This window comes from Vulpes lagopus, chromosome 6, assembly GCF_018345385.1.
Source record: "Vulpes lagopus strain Blue_001 chromosome 6, ASM1834538v1, whole genome shotgun sequence".
Classification (NCBI taxonomy): domain Eukaryota; kingdom Metazoa; phylum Chordata; class Mammalia; order Carnivora; family Canidae; genus Vulpes; species Vulpes lagopus.
Window position 1 is genome coordinate 80,720,608 of NC_054829.1, and position 20,132 is coordinate 80,740,739.

Here is a 20,132-nt window from a genome sequence, read left to right on the forward strand (position 1 = left end):
GGGTCATGGGTTCAGGCCTTGTGTTGGGCTCCACATGGAGACTACTTAAAAAAAAAAAGAATTACCTCTATGGCAATTTATTTCGTGTATACACCATTAGGCTATACTGTGTGCAAAATGAAAAAATATAAGATAATTTACTTTAAAAGGTAAATAAATTCCTTATAAAACTAAATTCTTGTTCATGATCATCTTAAAATCACATTCTCAGATAAGAATTCCCAAGTGGATAATGGATTTTAAAAGACATTCTCTGTGGAATTCCCATCTTAAAAATCCCGCAACTGTGTTTCAAAGTAATGAAAACCCTTGCTCTCCTTTGTAGAGAGATACACTAGAACAACTCTTACTTGTTTCTGAGATCTTGAAGTCCCTGGGAAACATTCAAAAATAATCAGGGTCCTGGCAAGGAAAAACCAAGCTCACTGTAAAAGCATTATGTATCTTAACTGTTATCCTTGTCCTCACTGTACAGATGAAAAAATTGCCTTACAGGATTGTGGTGAGATGCAAATGAGATAACTCTTGTGAAAACCCTTAAGCAAAAGCTTAATTTTCTTTTTCAAGAAAATTGAAAATGTTCATCTCTCAATCTATTTTTCTGTTGATGTTAATAAGTATATATTTTATGAAAAAATACACAAATTTGGTGCTTCAGATTTGAATGTTCCACATCCAAATTAATGTTTCTTATAATCGAAATGTATAATCTGAACTAGATGGTGTGTGTTATGCTCTAATATTCATTAATTAATAAGATATAGCAATAAGTACTTGCATAGCTATGTCTGTCAAAAACATTTACTATTTTGATAGACTTTAAAAATGCTTAAATAAGCATACAGGCAGAAAGGATTTGGATAACTTTATATTTTAAATTGACATCAATATAAGTAGACAAGTTGGTGTTTTATCTTAAAGGTAAATGCTACTTTATTTTGGCATAATTATCATAGTTTAGAATAAAACTATTTTAGAAGGGCAGATAACAAACACACATTTATTATTTTTTTAATCTTGAGATCACATTTTTGTATTTGCACATTACCCTTAAGCCACATCCTGCATGTTTTGGATTTCAGAGAGTTTAGGATTAAGGGAAATTCTTTTTATCTAATGCTTATTCTCAGAGTTTGTTTTGATTTTTTTTTCCTTAGCGTGATACATAAAAGTTTTGGGTTCTTTAAAGATTCTCTGGATTTATGAGCAAAGGAAGAAGAGGATTAAAATGATTTTATTTTTATTTAATATTTATTAAACACACAAGTCATTCCAGAAATTTTGGAAAATACCAAACTAAAATAGCCTCAGAAAATGTGTTTGCCTTTTAGATTTTTAGATTCAGATGCCTAACCAATCCTTCCACCTTCCTTTTACAGAAGAATTGAGTCATGAAGAACTCAAGTTGTTTGCCTGTGGTCATAGAGCTGGCTAATGGCAAAACTGGGAGTAGATGCTGATGTTTTCAGTCCCAACCAGTCTAGATTTTCTACTACACCAAACTGCCACTCATGGCAACTAAATGTTTCCAAGAAGGATAAATATGTAATTATGCATTAGAACGTAGGAACACTGCAGGCAAGGATGATGTTTTGTTCAACCATTTGTCCAGCATGCAGTAACAATAAACAGTTCATAAATATATGTTGAATAATTGAGCTGCTGACTGGTGCTCATTTAACTCTACTACATGGCCTAGGAATCAGTGCATCATCGTTGACTGAGTTAAACATCTTAATTGAAGCCTAGCTGTTCAATTAGCCTTCATTTTGTGGTCTCACTGCCATAAAGGCCACAAATTCTTCCTATCTTAGAGGAAATAACCACCACTAGAGCACAGGTCTCAAAAATCCCAGTGCTCAAGGTGGCCATACAAAGGTCCCTGTACTGTTTTCATTCTACAACCCCTTAAATTGATGTTGCAACACAGCCCTAACTATGTTGTTTTGCTGCCTAGATGAACAGATAAGTCCTCACAGGCTCAAAAGTTTCTATCAAATTAGGGTCCTTTAATAAGACTTTTAAGAAACCAAGTAAGTAATTGCAAAATTACAAAATCAACATGTAAGTTACATCTAAAGCAGTATTATGTCTATATTTTAATCTAAATCCAAAAAATATATATATATATATTTGGTCCCCAAACAACTAAAACTTGTGTGACAACAACTTTTGCTGATAGGACTCTAAGGATTCAGGCAAATGGTTACCACTTTTTAAAATGAGACTTGTGTCCCAAATCCCAAAGTGGACCCATCATGAGCTAGGCTAAACCACATAAAAGGTGCTTTTTTGTCTATACTAGATTTTGTCCTAAGTGACTTAAGACACTTGAAGTAGATCAAGAGGCCTTCGTCCTGTCTACTTTTCACCTAAGCCCTCCCCTAAATTTTTGCTTATCAGTCTGATAATAAAGTCTGGAGAAGGAAACAAGCCAGAATTTCTTTCTGAGGACAAGAGGAAACTAGCCTCATCTATGTACCCAGTCTTTCTCAGTGTGCAAACAAGAAGAGGTTACAGCCCATGACTCCTCTGCTGGACACACATTCTGGAATCGAACACATCACTTCATCTTGGGGGGTGGTATGAAGAAGTTGATTGCTGGGGAGAGAAAGCTGGGGGAGTTTGGCTGAATCTTCCTTCAGACAGAAGCAACAAATTATTCATAGGTAAGAGGCTGAAGCATGCTCTTAGGTGATATCCGTGGATTACTGAGTTCTAATCCTGGCTCCACCACCTACTATGTGGGTGAACATGGCCAAGTTAAATATTTACCAGTTCTATCCCAGACACTAGGGATAAGTTGGTATCTCTTTCCTTTTTCATATTGCTGGCTTTCTTTGCTATGAGGGTGACAGAGTGGCAGTAGTGTATAATGCTGAAGAAAGTGGATTCAGGAATCAGACAGAGCTGGCTTCTAATTACAGCTCTGTCACATAACTTTGGAAAATTACTTCTTTTAAGTCACAGTCTTCTAATCAGTAAAATGGTTGTGATAAGTGTGCTTGCTTAGTAAGTTCACTGAGTATTAGATGAAATATGAATGTAACGTGCTTAGCACAGTGCATGACCCAGTTTGATCATTCAGTAAATATTAGATTTTAATAATAGGAGCCAAAGCTTAGGTGTGAGCTTAAATGGGATGGGGGAAATAGAGGCCTTTCAGCCAGCTATGATCTTAAACTCATGCTCAGTTCAGGCACCTAAATAACATGGTCTCTTCACGAGATTGAGTCTAAGCCCTTGGGTGTGGCACCAGGTATTGCCAACAAAGCCTTTAAGTAGTCACGAAAGTTTGCCATCGCTTCTGTTAATTGTAGCAGTCCCCACCCTGAAGGGTTAGAGCCAAGTCTTCACCCTATTTGCACATCTGGGGCATCCCTTCTGCCTTATACTCCATTCCCATCACAGCACATCTGCTCAAACCCCACATTGTCTTCTCTAAGAGACTTTTCAAATTCTCCAGTGATGTTTTTAAATTAAAAAATCTGACCAGGGTATGCATAAAGCTACCCAATGACCTCCCATTGCATTTATATCAAATTGAAAGCCATTCTTTGAGTCCATCTGGCCTACAGAATTTGTCTGTTTCTTAATCTGAAAATTTATCCCATGTCATTCCTTCCCTAACCCCTTCTTTGCTCTCAACTGTAATCCAACCACATTAACTTCTTTTCTGTTTCTTGAACAAGCCAAGCTATTTCCTGTATGAAAGCCATTGCACTCACTTTTCCTTCTGCTTAGAATATTCTTGCCTTGTAGTTTCTCATGGCTTTCTCATTATTCAAGTTTCAGTTAAAACATTTTCTTCTCCCTGATTTAAGCTCCCTATCTAAAGTAGCTAGGCCTTTTCTAATTAGTGAGACTCCATTATTCTCACAGCATAATATCTCTATCTGCAATTATTTGCTTACATATTCATGGTTCTTCTTTCTCCATTAAAAAAAGCAGTCTTTTGAGAGTGGGATCTTATTTTATTCACCATTTATCAGCAGTTTCTAGAACAGTGATTTGCTCATGGACTATCAATAAATATTCATTAAATGTGAGAATGAATGATTGGCCTGAAATCTGCCTTTAATGGCAGGCTGGTCTCCACCTACTGCCCTTTCCATATCTTTGAAATTTATTCAGCACTGAATGATAATGTTTAGGACTTTGCTCCCTTTGTGCAATCATCATTTATATAACCCTTTTATTTCTCACATGGTCACCCTGCATTTCATCTTCCTCATAATACTACAGTCTTCCCTTGTGCATTTGCTTCCTATTTGCTGAGTGGGGCAACATCAGCTCTAATTTTGGATGAAGGAGGAGAGGTGGGACACTTAGTAACCCTTGGATAGACCCTAGAGTTTCCACTAGAAGGGCCTCACTTCCAGGCAGTGTCACTTGGAGATATCTGGTCCCAGAAAACATGAAGACTTCTCTAAATTCTTTGAGCTTCTCCTATGCTCTTTTAGCAATTCCAAACTACAACAGTTTTTTTTTACATTGTTTTTTCTGTACATTCTTCATTTGTGCATTACCATGCCATTCCTCATAACCATATTTATTCTTTCCCACTCTTATTTGCATTTTCTATGCCCTTCAATGGAATTCTCCAATATTTTAAGCAAGAAAATATAGCAATCAATATGAATTTCTATCATGCTTAATTTCCTTAATTCAAGTAGCCATTCATTTATTTACTCAACAAATATTTATTGAGAATCTAGTATGTGTCATATACTGTTCAAACCCTTGGAATATACTAATGAATAGGATAAAGTTTCTCCATTAAAGTAGCACAAAAATATGTATTCTAAACAGATATAATACATTGAGACATGCAATATATCTATTTTGATTGTCCATCTTTATTCTTAAAGCTTAGAATTTTATTTCATTATGAAGTAAACATGATATATATGAACTCTGAATAATGTTCTTAACTAAATCATAATTTATTCAATACACTGGTTTATTCAGTAACTATTGAAGTAAAAAAGAAGAGTTCAACATGTCCCATCATTTTTTGATCCCAATTTTTGAGAGCTTTCTTATAAAATAGCAGGTTAACATGAATAAGTAACCAATACACTGATACCTTTCAAGAACATCAAAATTCTTCCATTGTGCTTACCCCTAACCCCAAACAACTACATGTTATTTGCAAATTTAAATGTGCAGATATCATTTTAAAAGTCTTTTTTCTCTAAACCTAAACATTTTACAGGTCTGTTTAAGGTCATGGGAAAAATAGTCACTTCCTTTGATCTTTAATTAGATTACAGGCTTTTAAAGGTTTCTTTTTCTTTATTTTTAAAGATATTTATTTATTTATTTATTTGAGAGACAGATAGCATGAGTAAGGGGGAGCGAGAAACAGACTCCTCGCTGAGCAGAGAACCTCATGCATGACTTGATCCCAGGACCCTGGGATCATGACCTGAGTTGAAGGCAGACTCTTAACTGACTGAGCCAGCCAGGTGCCCCTAAAAGTTTCTTCCATCAGCTGAAGAGCTTGATGTTTTATCTATAGATTCAAGAAAAACAGTCACCCTGAACTCAAGTGGAAGCTCCCAGTGATTAAGCAAAGAAAGTGAAGTAAGAATTTGAGTCAATTCTTTAGATCGTGCACAGTCTAGAAGAGAAAGCAGGGTAGTGTGAGTTTTCATAACCTCACTATGCTTTTAATTTATATGTAGGGTTGAAAACATCCTCCTAGAGAATGTACTCATTATCACAGCAACAATTCACAATTTTGAGACATTCTCCTATGCTTGCTGGAATGCAGACTGATATATTGGAGAGCAAACATGTGAGTTAATATACCATCATTCAAAACTCTAACTCATCCACTAACTAGCTGTAAATCCTTGGGCAAAATATTTAATGTTTTCCTTATATGTTTTCCTTATATGATTAAAAAATGGAAATAGAAACAACCAACTTACTTAGCATAAATATAAGTAAAGCCCCTGTCACATAGAGGATTATCAACAAAGTGTGACTATTTATACATTTACCATCAAGCATGCAGATAATTCATGCCTGTTTTGAGGTTAATATATAGAAAGTGAATAGAAGAAAGATATTTTTATTATTTATTTTCCTTTGTACATTTATGCATTTAATCAATAATCATTATTGTATGTTTTCTTTGCTGGGCGTGAGGCTTGATTGTGGAGGAACCAAGATACATGTAAGCATCCCTGATCACAAGCAGCTCACAGTCTAGTAGGGGGACAAATCATTCAAGAGACCAATAAGATACAGTGTGAGCATTTAGGGAAGAGATAAGAAATGGCTTGTCTGGCAACACTGCATGATAGAGGATTTGTCCCACAAAATCTTCCAAGAACATGAGTTTCAAAGGATAGAAGAAAAATGTTCAGATGGCAAAGGAGAGGAAGTTTATTCCAGATTTCCAGATGGAGAAGCTGTTTGTCTTCTTCACTAGACTATGAACTCCATGAGGTCAGGATCTTATTTTGTTCACTATTATATCTCCAGCACCGAGGACAGCACCCGGCACACACTGGTCTCTCATTAAGTGTATTTGAATTAGCCCCTCTCCCTCTAATAAGCATAGTATGATTTACTCAATTCAGAAGTCTGTATTAGAAGACATAAATGAGTGTTTTTAAAAATTGGGAACTGTATGGAGACAATTAAAGTATTTCTTGAGATTGACAAAATTCAGTTTATAATGAGAATGATAATTTACTGCAATTCATAATCAATTGTAAAGACTAATGGATTCAGATATTAATATATAGTTGCCCATTACTAAGGAAGTGGTTTTAACCCATAACTAGTTCTTGTTAATTGATGGAGACTCTATGCTAGCTTGGTCCTGTCCTCTGTTGTATGTTGCAGGGATGCTATTATTCCACTGGATAGCCTTTCTTATTTCTGGTTGCTTAGTCTTGGCTTGCCTGAAGCCCTCTGAGCCAAACAAAGCAATGCACTCTGCAATGTGCTAAGTGCCTTACCTGCTTGCCCATGCAGTGTTACAGTCATTTTTCTGTTAGGTTCCAAGATTTCTCTTCTTCTCCTAAGCAATTGTATTCTCCTTGCAAGAGGGATGTCCCAACAATGTTCATTTTGAAAAGGAAATAATTCCTTTGTTCATATGAATCACTTTGTTTCTGGAATTTGAAATGAAAGCTGAACCTCCCTTCTTTCCCTCCACCCCACAAACACAGCACAGTAGTAAGAGCTTGGGCTTCATAGCCACATACTTGGGCACAAATCCCAGCATTATCACTACCATTCCTAGTACCTTTGTTTTGCTACTTCAGATTCTCTTCCATTTTTCACCACTCTACTCTCTACCCAGGGAGGCTGCTTCTATGGGCATGCATGCATGGTAACAGGGATCTGTTCCCAATTTAAGTTAGCCAATATGAAGCTTGAGCAGGAAGGATTTATTAGCTTGGCCCTCCTTCTGCAAGATTTCCTACAGCTGTCTATGTCACTTGACATAATAAGGTCTCCTCCAGGATGCTCTCAATCTGTATATGCCTCTCTCTATTTGGGATTCTGGTAAACTCTTCCACTTGGTAGGATAAGGAGAACGCTGGTGGCAGGGATGGTGTCAGTTTCACCACTAGTAGCCCCAACTACATGCAATATTCCTTGAGGTGACTCTGTGCGTCATCGATTAGTCCCCGTGTTATTAAACATTAATTAAACAAATGTTGCCATTGTTTTCTGTTGGAATTCTGATGACACACTAACCATATGAGCCTAGGCCCAAACACCTCCTGGCACTTCAATTTTCTTATCTATAAAATAGTATTAATAATTGTCTTTATATTATGAAAATTTGTTAGGATCAAAAATGAATGGAAACCTTGGCACATAATACACACTCATGAAAAATTAGCTTTTAGCACTATTATTATTTTGTCACATGGTGACACTTTCTGTGAGGCAAAATTAAATGAATAACACCTCTGGCAGACTGTCTTGCTGAACTTAGTAGCCTCAATTTCAAAACCATTTTGGTTGCACTAGGAGAGATATGAAGTATACAGAGTTAGATACACTCTCCAGCCTGTAAGGACCTAAAAACTATAATATAAAGTAGTAGATACAAAATAGAAATATTTTAAAAGCTGTTATGGGAGCTCATGTGAGAAGCAGAGTAAATTCCTAAGATAACACTGAAGAAAATTTCCAAAACTGATAGTTAATTCTAGTGGAAGCCTAGAGAGAATTAAGCATAGGTAAAAGAAGACTGAACTCCCAAAGATACATCTCCAAGAAAAATAAAAACTGACAGATTATGAATGCTTTGAAGAGATGGTGGTAATTTTGTTGAAAATTTTGGAGTGGATTAACAATAATAGATAGGTTCATAGAAAACTTCAGGTGTGGGAAGCCAAGGCAGTTAGTTAACCTTCTAGGAAATAAAAAGTTGTTGAAGAAAGGAAACTAATCATAGCTGGGGGAATACATTTCTTGACTCAGTTGTGGTAATGTTTAAATGGTACTAAACTTGTAAACACTACATAATCACTTAGCCTAAAATTATGATATTGCTCTATTGAGGGGCTGGATAGAAGAAAAGTTTAGAAGTGGTTTGAGAGGGAAAATGGAGACAAGTAATAGAGATAGATCATCATCTTCCACAATAGGAAGTGGATTTAAAAAAAGTTAGGAATATCATTATTAATATGTTATTTAGAAACAGCTAAAAAATGTTAAATGAGGTTCTTCTGAGGAATAGGTACCAAGATTAAGGAGGAGTGATGAAGATGAACTGTATTTCTAGATAAGTTTTGAGGTAGAATTTGAGTCTTAGAAAATATATAAATGCATTATTAATTACAAATAAATAGTAAGTGTGATATTAAGCAAATATCTTACACAAAAAGGTTTACATGAAAGGGGGAAGTGAAAGTGGTCCTGGAATGGTGATTTGCCATCAAATAGTGGACAAACTACAATAGTAAAGAGGTTGTGCTTCAGAACTTCAAATAACTAATAAAACAAGGAGAAATATATTCTGATGTCTGCTTTAGAGAGGAAATTCTGGGATACTTTTGAAAGTAGTTAGAGTGAAGAAGAAATAGTGTCAGGGAAAGTGGTTATAACAGGTCAGCAGGGAAACAGTAAGCTTGTTATTTCAAATGTCTTATTCAATGTTGGCAGTGGTCAAAAGAAAGCAAAGCCATAGCTTGAGATATATCTTAGAGGTATAATCAAGAGAATTTGGTGATTGATTAGATGTGGGTAGAAGAGAAATCAGAGTTGATTCAGAGGAATCTATGTTTTGATGGCAAAGCTCTTTGCTTTTGTAGCAGGCATAATTATAAGCAGATTTACTACTACATCCAGTTTAAATGATGTAGTAGACAATAACACATAGAATGTTGAAATTCAGGGAAACTCTGAGGCTGGAGATAAAGATTTTGATAAAAGTTACCCAAATGAATCAAAAGTTCATGAAAGAATAAGAACTGATACTTAAATCTGTGGAACTGGACAAAACCAATTCATGAGTGAATATGACAAAGATGAAGCCTTGAAGAGCTGCAAAACTTAGACATCAGAAGAAAAAAAAAAAGAACCAGTGAGGAAAAGATTGATGAAGCAAAAGAAAATATATGATGTCACTGAAACCAGATGAAACAAAGTGTTAAGAAAAAAGAAAGTGAATAATTATGTCAAATGCTACAGGAAGTTCAAGTAAATGAGAATTGACCATTGGATTTGGCAGATGGAATAGATGTGAGAGACAGAACTATGTATCAGAATGCTCCAGAAAAAAAAGACTGTAATGTAATGAGAATTGTAAAGAAAAGTAAAAACTTGGGACTGTAACTAGCTGTTTCTTTTTCAAATAGTAGATAGTACAACATGTTTATATGTCAGTAGTAGCAATCTTACAGAAAGTAAAACATCAGTGATTCAGGAGTAACAAGAGAGGAAGTGTGGTTCAATACATAAAAGAAGAGGCTGGCCTTGGATAGAAACCCAAATACTCCAACTCCTAAAACAGGAGAAAAGGAAGAACACAGATCCACACAAAGATGCATAGATTGATTTGTTGGAAGGAAGATGAGGTTGCGCTGGTCTGATTGCTTCAATCATTGAAGACAGAATTATTGAGTGTGAGAAAGGATATAGTTGAAAGTTTAAGGAAAGGTGATATAAAAAAAATGAGTACAGGATGAAGGAAAAGCGTATCATAGACAATTAATATGCAAGGGCTATAGCTCCAATTGAGTTCATAATCATAAATATTTGTAAGATTAGTCATCTTAATTTTGCTTTTTCCCTAGCCAAACACAGTTGTTGCTAATGCAAAAACAGAATAAAAGGAAAGTTGGCTTGAAACAATGTTGGAATTTTTTTCAGTGAGTGTAACAGAAGGATGTGTGCAGGAATTTGAAGGAATATGAATCATGTGTATAAGTGAAAAGATATGTATCTAATTGCAATTGAATAAAATGATGTAAAATTTTAAAATAATCATCAGCATAAAGAATTTCAGAAGTAACTTGTTTTAAAGAAATGTATAAGGACAGACATTTTGAAATGTTACAATTATGATGCTGCACTGTGGAATCTAAGCTGGATAAATAATAAAGTGAGTTATAAAGAGGCCAATAAACAGTAAAACATGGCAGTTTAATGAATTAGCAGCTCCAAAGATCTGAAAGCATTGTTAAATTGGGGCTTCCAGAGTATGTGAGCTAAAAACACAGGACACAGAGGTCAGAGTGGCATGTTTGAAAACAAGATTTTAGAACGTGTAGTGCAAGTTCTGCTGTTGATTCTTCCTTTTAAAAATTATCTTACATAGTTATAACCAATTATTCTTCAAGGTAAAATTTTAAGTAGTCAAAAATACTCCATTGGTATTTTGCTTAGAATTTCAATACATTTATTTAATAATCATAACTTTCTTTCAGCAGTGTAGCCCCTTTATTTAGTTTTTATTATTATTTTAGAAAGAAATTGTAAAAAATGCTTGGAGGAATGTTATAATTTTTTAAAAGCATAATTTAAATAAATATTGAAAAGCATAATTTAAATAAATATTGAATATTGAAATAAATATATATACTATAGTAGTTAGTAGATTATTGCCAGTGTTAAACCATGGTATTTTTGGGGGTATAGATGTTTTGAATTGGATCAACTTAAAGGGTAGTCTTAGAAGTTTTTTAGTTAGCTGTCTTGGATTTTTTAAAGCTTTTATAAGTTTATATAAAATATAATAATTTTCTTTTCTCCTTTCAGTATTTAGGGGCTATATATACTTTCAATATTAGTTTCATCTACTAAAATTTCCAGATCATTTTGGATACTTAACAGTGAGACCAGATATTCCTAAATTATTCTTTTTTCCCCCTTAAATTATTCTTAACCACTGCAAAAACACCCTTTCAGATATGGATATATTTTATAAACTGGGAGAGAAAAAAGTTATTAGTTCATGATTGCCCTCAGAAATCAAATCCCCAACTATTACAACATGAACACACCAGCTACTTGCAAAACTCCTAGTTTCTTTAAGATAAGTAACCGTATATTGAAAAAGAACCACAATTCTCTACTTTGTCCTTTATCCATGCCCCTTTGCAATGACATTTTTGCAGCTCTTCCCTTCAAGGGAAGTCATTCCCTGCCTTTTGAATCTGGGCCAGCCTGTGACCTGCTTCGGCCAACAGGATGAGGAAGGAAAAGTATACTGGTTCTAAGCCTTCAATAGGAAGGACAAAGAACTTTCTTAAACATAATCCTGAGAATTGTGTGTGTAAGTTAAAAGATATGTGTCTAATTGCAATTGAATCAAAAGATATAGAATTTTAAAATAATTATTAGCATAAAGAATTTCAGAAAGTAACTTGCTTTTAGAGAAGTGTATAAGGACACATTTTGAGACACTACAAAAACTTGTCAGAACTTAGACTCCATTTGCAAAATCATTTCTCTTTTGAAAGGAAAAGAATATTCCCTAAAACTAATGATTCATGAAAGTATTCCAAAATTATAGGAGATAAAAATTCTTTCTTCATTTGTTTCTGTCAGGGAGCACACTGACAGTCTCAGAGGGGTAGCACAAGAACTTAGCTTGTTTGACAGCTCTCATTCCCTGATATGGATATTTCAGTTTTAGAAACATACTGCTTACTACGCTTTTTTTTTTTTTCAAGTGACTTTGGCTTCATTGTTGAAAAATTCCCATTTCAATGTATCAAGTTTATGTCTCTTCATTAGTGTTTGGCAAGAAAAATCAGGCAACACATACTCAACTCATAACAAGTTTATGAATTTGTATTTTAATGCACTTCTGGGAAAAGACAAGCAGCCAAAGATCCAAATGATATATTAATGGTCTAAATTGTACTTTAATTCATCTTTTCTCAACATATGAGGGGTAATGAGGCCCTAACTAGACTTTCCGTAAGTCTTTTAAACTAACATTGGTTCACAATTGAGGTCAGAGACCATCCCAGTAAAATCTCAGATTCCACATTTTCTTTGGTGTCTGAGCCACTGCCTCAATATCAGGAATACGTGTATCTTAATATTTATCAATGGCTTGTCCTTAGGTTTTTGTTGTTGTTACAAAAACTAGTGTCTTCTGCTTAGGTTGCAAATAAATGTAAACCAATATTCATGGCTTCAAATGAATATCATTTGATACTGAAGTACTTAGGTTGGTTATCCTTTGACTTATTCTAGAGAGGATTAAAAGGTTTTATCTAAGGACAATGAGCATTTTGGAAGTCTGCCTTTTTCTAAACATAACATCATAATTTAAAAGAGTCTTTATAGTTTTCATGTATCTCTTGGGAAATTAACTATGATAAAAAATGTTATTAGAATGAAAAAGGCCATATATTGTATGATTCCATTTATATGAAAAATCCAGAAAAGGCAAATCTGTAGAGGCAGAAAGTAGATTAGTGGTTGCTGGGGCTGGGGATGGGAACAGAGATGACTGCAAATGAGCACAAGGGATCTCTTTAGGGTGATAAAAGTATTCTAAAACTGGATTGTGTTGCATGGCTCTGCAAGTCTACTAAAAATCATTGAACTGTACATTTAAAACGTGAGGGAATTTTTATGTTCTATGAAGGGTATCTTGATAAAGCTGTGCTTTTTTAAGAAAAAGAAAGTGTTGTTAGAGAAGCTTAAAACAATTATTTATAACATTTTATAATTCCTAGTAAAACAATACAGGAGCTCACATAAGAAAGTTTGCCATTACTAAAATATTTCATACTCAAGCTGAAATAAACCTAATTCTTCAAAGGGCTCTCTTAGTCTCTTCTGCCCATTCTGGTTGCCAGAATCATGACTTTATTGTCAGTTGGGCCCAAACTGTATGTATACAATAATACCTGGAAAAATTGTTTAAAATTTAACTTCAGAATAGATCCAAAGTTTTAACTGAGAATGCTGAACATAACAAATGAATTGAACCCTGTCCAGCGACATAATTATACACACCCAGGCAATGGAATTCTGATAGGAGTATTCCATTTCCTTATCCCTAAGGAACTGATAAAACTCTTTAACATAATATAAATGCAATAGTGACAGTAATAATACAAATTTTTAAAAGCAATAGATAATATTCACTGGATGTTTACAGTGTGCCAGGCATTGTTAAGTGCTTAGCAAGAATAGTCTCAATTCACACAGCAACCCTGAGAAGCAGGCACTATGCTCATTTTATAATAAAAGAAACTGAATCTCACAAATGATAACTAATGTATCAGTATCACAAAGTAAGTAGATGGCAGGGCCAACCTTTGGATCCTAGTCCATGTGTCCATTATAGAGTGGCAAAAAACATGGACTTCATGGGAAGGCACTCTTCCCATGAAGGATGTGAGTGGGTGCCCCATTCTCTAGCTTAAGGCAGTTATTCTCAATACTACATTTACAAAATGTAGGATCATTTTGCTATCTAACCATTACACATTTTTGAGAGAATTAAATAAGATAATGAATATAAAGCTTTAATATTTTGCTCAGAACATACTGCCTTCTTAATAAATGATATCTAGTAGTATTAATATCAAGGGTAGTTAGTATTCACTTTAGAAGAAAATATACATTTGATAAATGAAAACATTAAATTTATGAATCAAGAGTGTCAGTTAACTGAATTCTAGTTCTTGGACAATCCATATAATAAAAAATAAGACAGTAAGATTTCAACCAGCCATCAAATACTTTACAACTACCTCTTATGTCTTCTGTTTCATTATTTTTCCTGTCACCTACACTGTGTTTTTATAATGATGGATTTCTAAAGTTAAATGTTGAGTTGTAATTTCCTGACAGTTTATCACCAATTACCACACATTAAGAGGTCTAATCAATTTTTTAAAATAATTTCATGGAGCATGTTGTTCATTAGGAATTTTTATTTTAGCATTTTTAAAAAAATTTTACTAAACAGTCTTTCACAATATACTTTTACACCTATGTAGCCACACTTGAAAAAATGTCAGTGAAGTAATTTGTTTCTATTGAAAATAAAAGGAATTATAGATACAATGATCACTACAATCTCCCCATTGAAAATGAAACAGTATTTGCATGTTGCTTACAAATTAGATGCATAGGGCAGAAGGTAGGTCTGACTATGAACTGAGCGATTCCATGCAAAGCAGAAGAGATTATTTTATTGCTCTACGGAGCTGAAGGAGAAACAGGAAGAAAGGAGAGCCTACAAGAAGGCTTAGCTAACTAAATGCTTGGGTCCAAGCAGGATTTTGGTCTCTTGTTTATTTTGGTTTTGTTTGTTTGTTTGTTTGTTTGTTTGTTTTGGAGGCATTCAGTTCGGTTTCATAGAAACTTGCTAAATTTTGCAGGAACCTACTTAGGGGCATAGGATTTATGAATATAGAAAGGAGTTAAGAGCTAAAGAAACCCACCCAAGGACATACAGTGAATCTGAAGGAACCCCCAGTCATACTCAGTTTGGCCTGACTAGCTTCAGAAAACACCTAGACTTACAAAAATCACAGGCATTCACTTCACTTTCAGAAGGCTAGAGAAGTGATATTTGAAGTGATTTGCTCAGATTCCTATAGACAATGGGCTTTAACCCACTTAGGAAGGCTTTATACGATCATGTAAAATAGTGAAACTTAACAACTAATAGCCTATTTGTTGACTGGAAACCTTACTAAAGAACATAAATGGTCAACTAACACATTTTATGTGTTATGTGTATTATATACTGCATTCTTACACTAAAGCAAACTGAAGAAAATATTATTAAGGAAATCGTAAGAAAGAGAAAATACATTTACAGTACTGTACTGTATTTTTTAAGTATATCCACATGTAAGTGGAACTGTGTAGTTCAAACCCATGTTGTTTAAGGGTCAACTGTACATCCTCTAGGATTTCTTTGAGTAAGAGTCTTTTGTCAGCCAAGTCTCTCTCATTTCTTGATCTGAGAATGTCTTTATTTTGCTCACTACAAAGATATTTGCCGTGGGTTTATAATTCTGGAATCATCCTTCTTTTCTCTGGACACATGAAAGATTGTTTTCAAACTTTTTTGATTTCTCTGCCCTATGTTAAGGCAGTAAATCCTATTACTCTGTCTACCTAGAAGGCTGGATCTTGTCTCCTGTCACCTCCAATTCCCAAGATCATGAAATCCTTGCTGAGATTCCCTGGGGTTGAGCATATGCCTGCAGGACAGACATGGCTCTAGTACTATGCTTTCCTTTCTGGGAAATCTGGGAAACTGCTTTCACTTAGTTTTTAGACTCTAAGTATTCCTCATTTTCTTGACAATACATCAGTGCATATTACAAGTTGCTTTTTTAGATTTTATCCAGAATTTGTTTTTGTTGGGGCACCTGGATGGCTCAGTTAGTTAAGGGTCTGCCTTTGGCTCAGGTCATGATCCCAGGGTCCTGGGATCAAGCCCTGAGTTGGGCTTCCTGCTCAGTGGGGAGTCTGCTTCTCCCTGTCCCTCTGCCTGCAGCTCCGTCTGCTTGTTCTCTCTCTCTCTCTCTTTCTCTCAAAGAAATAAATAAAATCTTTTTAAAAAGTCTTTGTTTTTGTTTTCACAACAAAGATAAGTTATGATATTTGCTATGCCATTCTGCTGAAAAAAAAAATAAGGCTGGTCCATTTCATTTAAAGAGAGAGACAAAGAGAGGCAGACAGAGGAGGGTTTTTCATTCTTTTTCTGTTAATAGAATTCCATTTTAGGAATGCCTGAGTATCTCAGTCAGCTAAGTGTCCAACTCTTGGTTTCAGCTCAGGTCATAATCTCAGGGTGATGAGATCAAGTCCTGTGCTGGCTTTGTGCTCAGCACAGGGTCTGCTTAAGATTCCTTCTCCCCCCACTGCTGCCCTCCCCAGCTCTCTCTCTCTCTCTCTCTCTCTCTCTCTTTCTTTAAAAAGTAAGTAAATAAATAAAAATATTTAAAAAGAGAGTTCCATTTTAAAAGTAGAGGACTTATTTTGGACCTTTTTCTCTGTATGTGTATGCCTGCATTATTTGCCTTAGCATCAGAAGCAGTCTTGATGGTATAAAGATTTCAAGTACCTTTAGGACTTCATATAAAACATTGATAGTTCTAGCACATGGTCTTGATTAAGCAAGAATAGCAGTATTAGGTATGGGTTTAGTAGTGTAAGAATCTCAAGAAGTCTCTGAGTTACTGTCCATTTAGAATTTGCTAGAAAAGCTAAGAACCATGTAGCTGAAAGCATGGAGAAATCTATAGGCATTTAACTTGAAGTTATGTGGTAGAAATAAGAAGGATAAAAAACTAAGACTATGAAGATTGAGCACAAAAATACCAATGCTAGCTCCTTGATCCATATCTATGGGAAATGGTACCAACCTATCACCACACTTACCCTCCTTAAGCCAAGGACATGCTTCAGAATCCTTCTCGGCACAGTAGCCTCAGCACCCAGTGCCAAACAACCACAGGAGGCAGAAGGATGCAATTTAGCAAAATAGCAACTAACAGTACCTTGTGGCTTGTTCTTCTGTTTTTCAGTAGGGAAACTGCAAGTGATATGTTTTCTCAGGTGCAGCAGAGAAAAGAATTCTTTCCACTCTCTCAGTTCACCTTTTGGAAACTCTGCTATGGTAACCCATGCTAGTGCTTCCTGTAATTGGCTACACAGACACCCAACAAGTAACCATCTAGTGATTGCTGGAGAGGAAAAGGAAGGCTTGTTGACGGTTTCTTCCAGATGTAGAAATTTGCCATGAAATTCTGTACTTGGAACTAGATCTGGAAATAAAGACATGAATAACCTTTCCAGTTACAATAAGTTTTTTGTTTGTCTGCTTTGTCTTGTTCTTAGAACTTGTGGGCTTGATAGAGAAAAGACAATTCTTCCATTTGCATGAGTTTATTTCCACTTACAGGCCATGGTACCAGCTGTTCCCTTCAGTGATAGTCTCCTTTTCTAGATCTTTCCGTAAATGCCAGCTTTTTCTCACCCTTCATGCTTTAAGTCTTGTTTTAAAATGACCTCCTCAAGGTCTTTTCTGATTACTGAAAGTAGGCTTTACTACCAACAATTCATTCTCTAATCAACCATGTTCTTTGCTTTGTGGCATTTATCATTATTCACTGGAAGTATTTTATTTTTCCTTCTCATGTGTCACCTGTCTCCCCTCACCAGAGCATACATTCTGAGAGGCCAGAATATTTACTGTCTTGTATCCTCAGCACCTATGATGGTGCCTAACATGTAGTAGGCACATGATGATATTTGTGCAGGAATTAATGTGAATGAGAAATATGTACTTGCTATTTATTTTCACCTACGGACTTAATTTTTAAGGTGACTTTAATTTATAGAAAGGTTTTAATTTTATCAAGATATTTTTTGACTCTCATGTTAATGAAAAGGGACCAATTTACATCTCTATAACAGAAAACACATAGGAGTTGAGATGGCAAAATGATGTAGTGATTAGAAAGACAAACATATGAGCCTAGGTTTTAATCTCAGTTTTTCCATTAGTAGGGGTGAGACCATGAGTGAGGTATCCAACCTCTCTGTTCCTTAGTTTTCTTATTACAGAAATTATGACAAAGGGAAGACAATAGGATTGGGAGAAAAGGAAATGAATTAATGTACTGCAAACACTTAAAATAATGTCTGCCCTTTGGAAGGCCTCTGTAAGTTATTTATTGATATTATCACATAAAACTACTGTAAATGCACATTATATGCATGTGCAGCTAACTTTTTATGAATTTTTTCACTTGTCAGGAGTAAATAATCATACCTACTTTATGGAATCATGGTGAGAGTGATGAAGTGTAAAGCACTTAGAGTACGGTCTGGCACAGTTAACACTCAAAAACTGTAGTTTTTATTATCATATGCAATATATTCAAATGACTTTTATTCACTTGCTCTTTCCATTCTCCATCTTTTTTGTGTTTGTGCTACCAGACTGTGATCTTTATTCGTGATAGAAATTCTCATGGGCAGGAGGTGTCAGGATACATTGACTATGCCCACAGGCTAAAGATCGAAGATTTTGAAGTTTATTTTAGTGGAAAAAGAAGACTTCTTCCAAAACCTACAGATATGAGGTAAATTGTATGTACTTCTCACACCCTCAGTAAGAGAACAAGCTCCAGAGAGGTATGATAAAAGATTCTTACTTTCTGTTCTATGTCATGCTTAGAGTGCAATATATATATTATATATATGTAAGAGTAGCTTGAATAAAAAATTTTTTAAATTTAGATTGGAAATGCAGATAGATGCACTTTTTCTGTTAACAGTCTAAGGAAGAGAACTTTAGAGAGATGAGGTAAGTAAATTCTCAGTGACATTCCTTTTAAATGCTAAGTAGAACCTAAAAATGGCTAATCTCACTGGTGTGAGGTGGTATCTCATTGTGGTTTTGATTTGTATTTCCCTGATGGCAAGTGATGCAGAGCATTTTCTCATGTGCTTGTTGGCCATGTCCATGTCTTCCTCTGTGAGATTTCTCTTCATGTCTTTTGCCCATTTCATGATTGGATTGTTTGTTTCTTTGGGGTTGAGTTTAATAAGTTCTTTATAGATTTTGGAAACTAGCCCTTTATCTGATATGTCATTTGCAAAACTGTGTGGAGGTTCCTCAAAGAGTTAAAAATAGACCTGCCCTACGACCCAGCAATTGCACTGTTGGGGATTTACCCCAAAGATTCAGATGCAATGAAACGTCGGGACACCTGCACCCCGATGTTTCTATCAGCAATGGCCACAATAGCCAAACTGTGGAAGGAGCCTCGGTGTCCATCGAAAGATGAATGGATAAAGAAGATGTGGTTTATGTATACAATGGAATATTATTCAGCAATTAGAAACGACAAATACCCACCATTTGCTTCAACGTGGATGGAACTGGAGGGTATTATGCTGAGTGAAATAAGTCAATCGGAGAAGGACAAACAGTGTATGTTCTCATTCATTTGGGGAATATGAATAATAGTGAAAGGGAATATAAAGGAAGGAAAAAGAAATGTTGGGAAATATCAGGAAGGGAGACAGAACATAAAGACTCCTAACTCGGGGAAAGGAACTAGGGGTGGTGGAAGGGGAGGAGGGCGGGTGTTGGAGGGGAATGGGTGACGGGCACTGAGGTGGACACTTGACGGGATGAGCACTGGGTGTTTTTCTATATGTTGGTAAATTAAACACCAATAAAAGTTAATTAAAAAAAATAAATAAATAAAAATGGCTAATCTCATAAGGCTTTTGCAATGAGATTGGGACTTGGTCTGCGTGGACCTGGTCTTCTTAGCAACCTCAAGAACTGTCCACCTAACACATTCTCCGCCCCCCTTTTCTTTGGCCACCAACCAAAGTACAAGCCTTTGATGAGCTTGCCCTCATTTACTCTCATCACTGGCCTATTCTGGAATTCCTTCCCACCCATCATTCTTTTTATTATTGACCTCTTACCCCTTCTTCTGGAGGTCACATATGATCTGCTCTATACTGTTGGTTATTCACAGATCAACCCATCTATCCCCTGATGAATAAATCTCAAGCTAATTTTTTAATTATTTTACTTCCTATAGAATCCAAAAGTGATAGCAGCATTCTACTTGAACTCTCCACTGTATCCAGATTATTTGACACTTGTGACAATACTCTTCTCC

At 35.4% G+C, this 20,132-nt stretch overlaps 1 protein-coding gene across 3 annotated transcripts in view; it reads left to right on the forward strand.

Annotated features, from left to right (window-relative positions):
- The window catches only part of CFAP299 (cilia and flagella associated protein 299), a 580,645-nt gene that overhangs the window by 483,483 nt on the left and 77,030 nt on the right, over positions 1 to 20,132 (forward strand). For 2 of the 3 annotated variants that reach the window (XM_041760116.1, XM_041760115.1), the window contains exon 4: positions 18,427 to 18,569. The exons of the other annotated variant lie outside the window; for it this stretch is intronic. In XM_041760116.1, the coding sequence (XP_041616050.1) occupies positions 18,427 to 18,569 (143 nt within the window). The remainder of the gene's footprint in view (positions 1 to 18,426; positions 18,570 to 20,132) is intronic. 3 annotated transcript variants of the gene reach the window in all.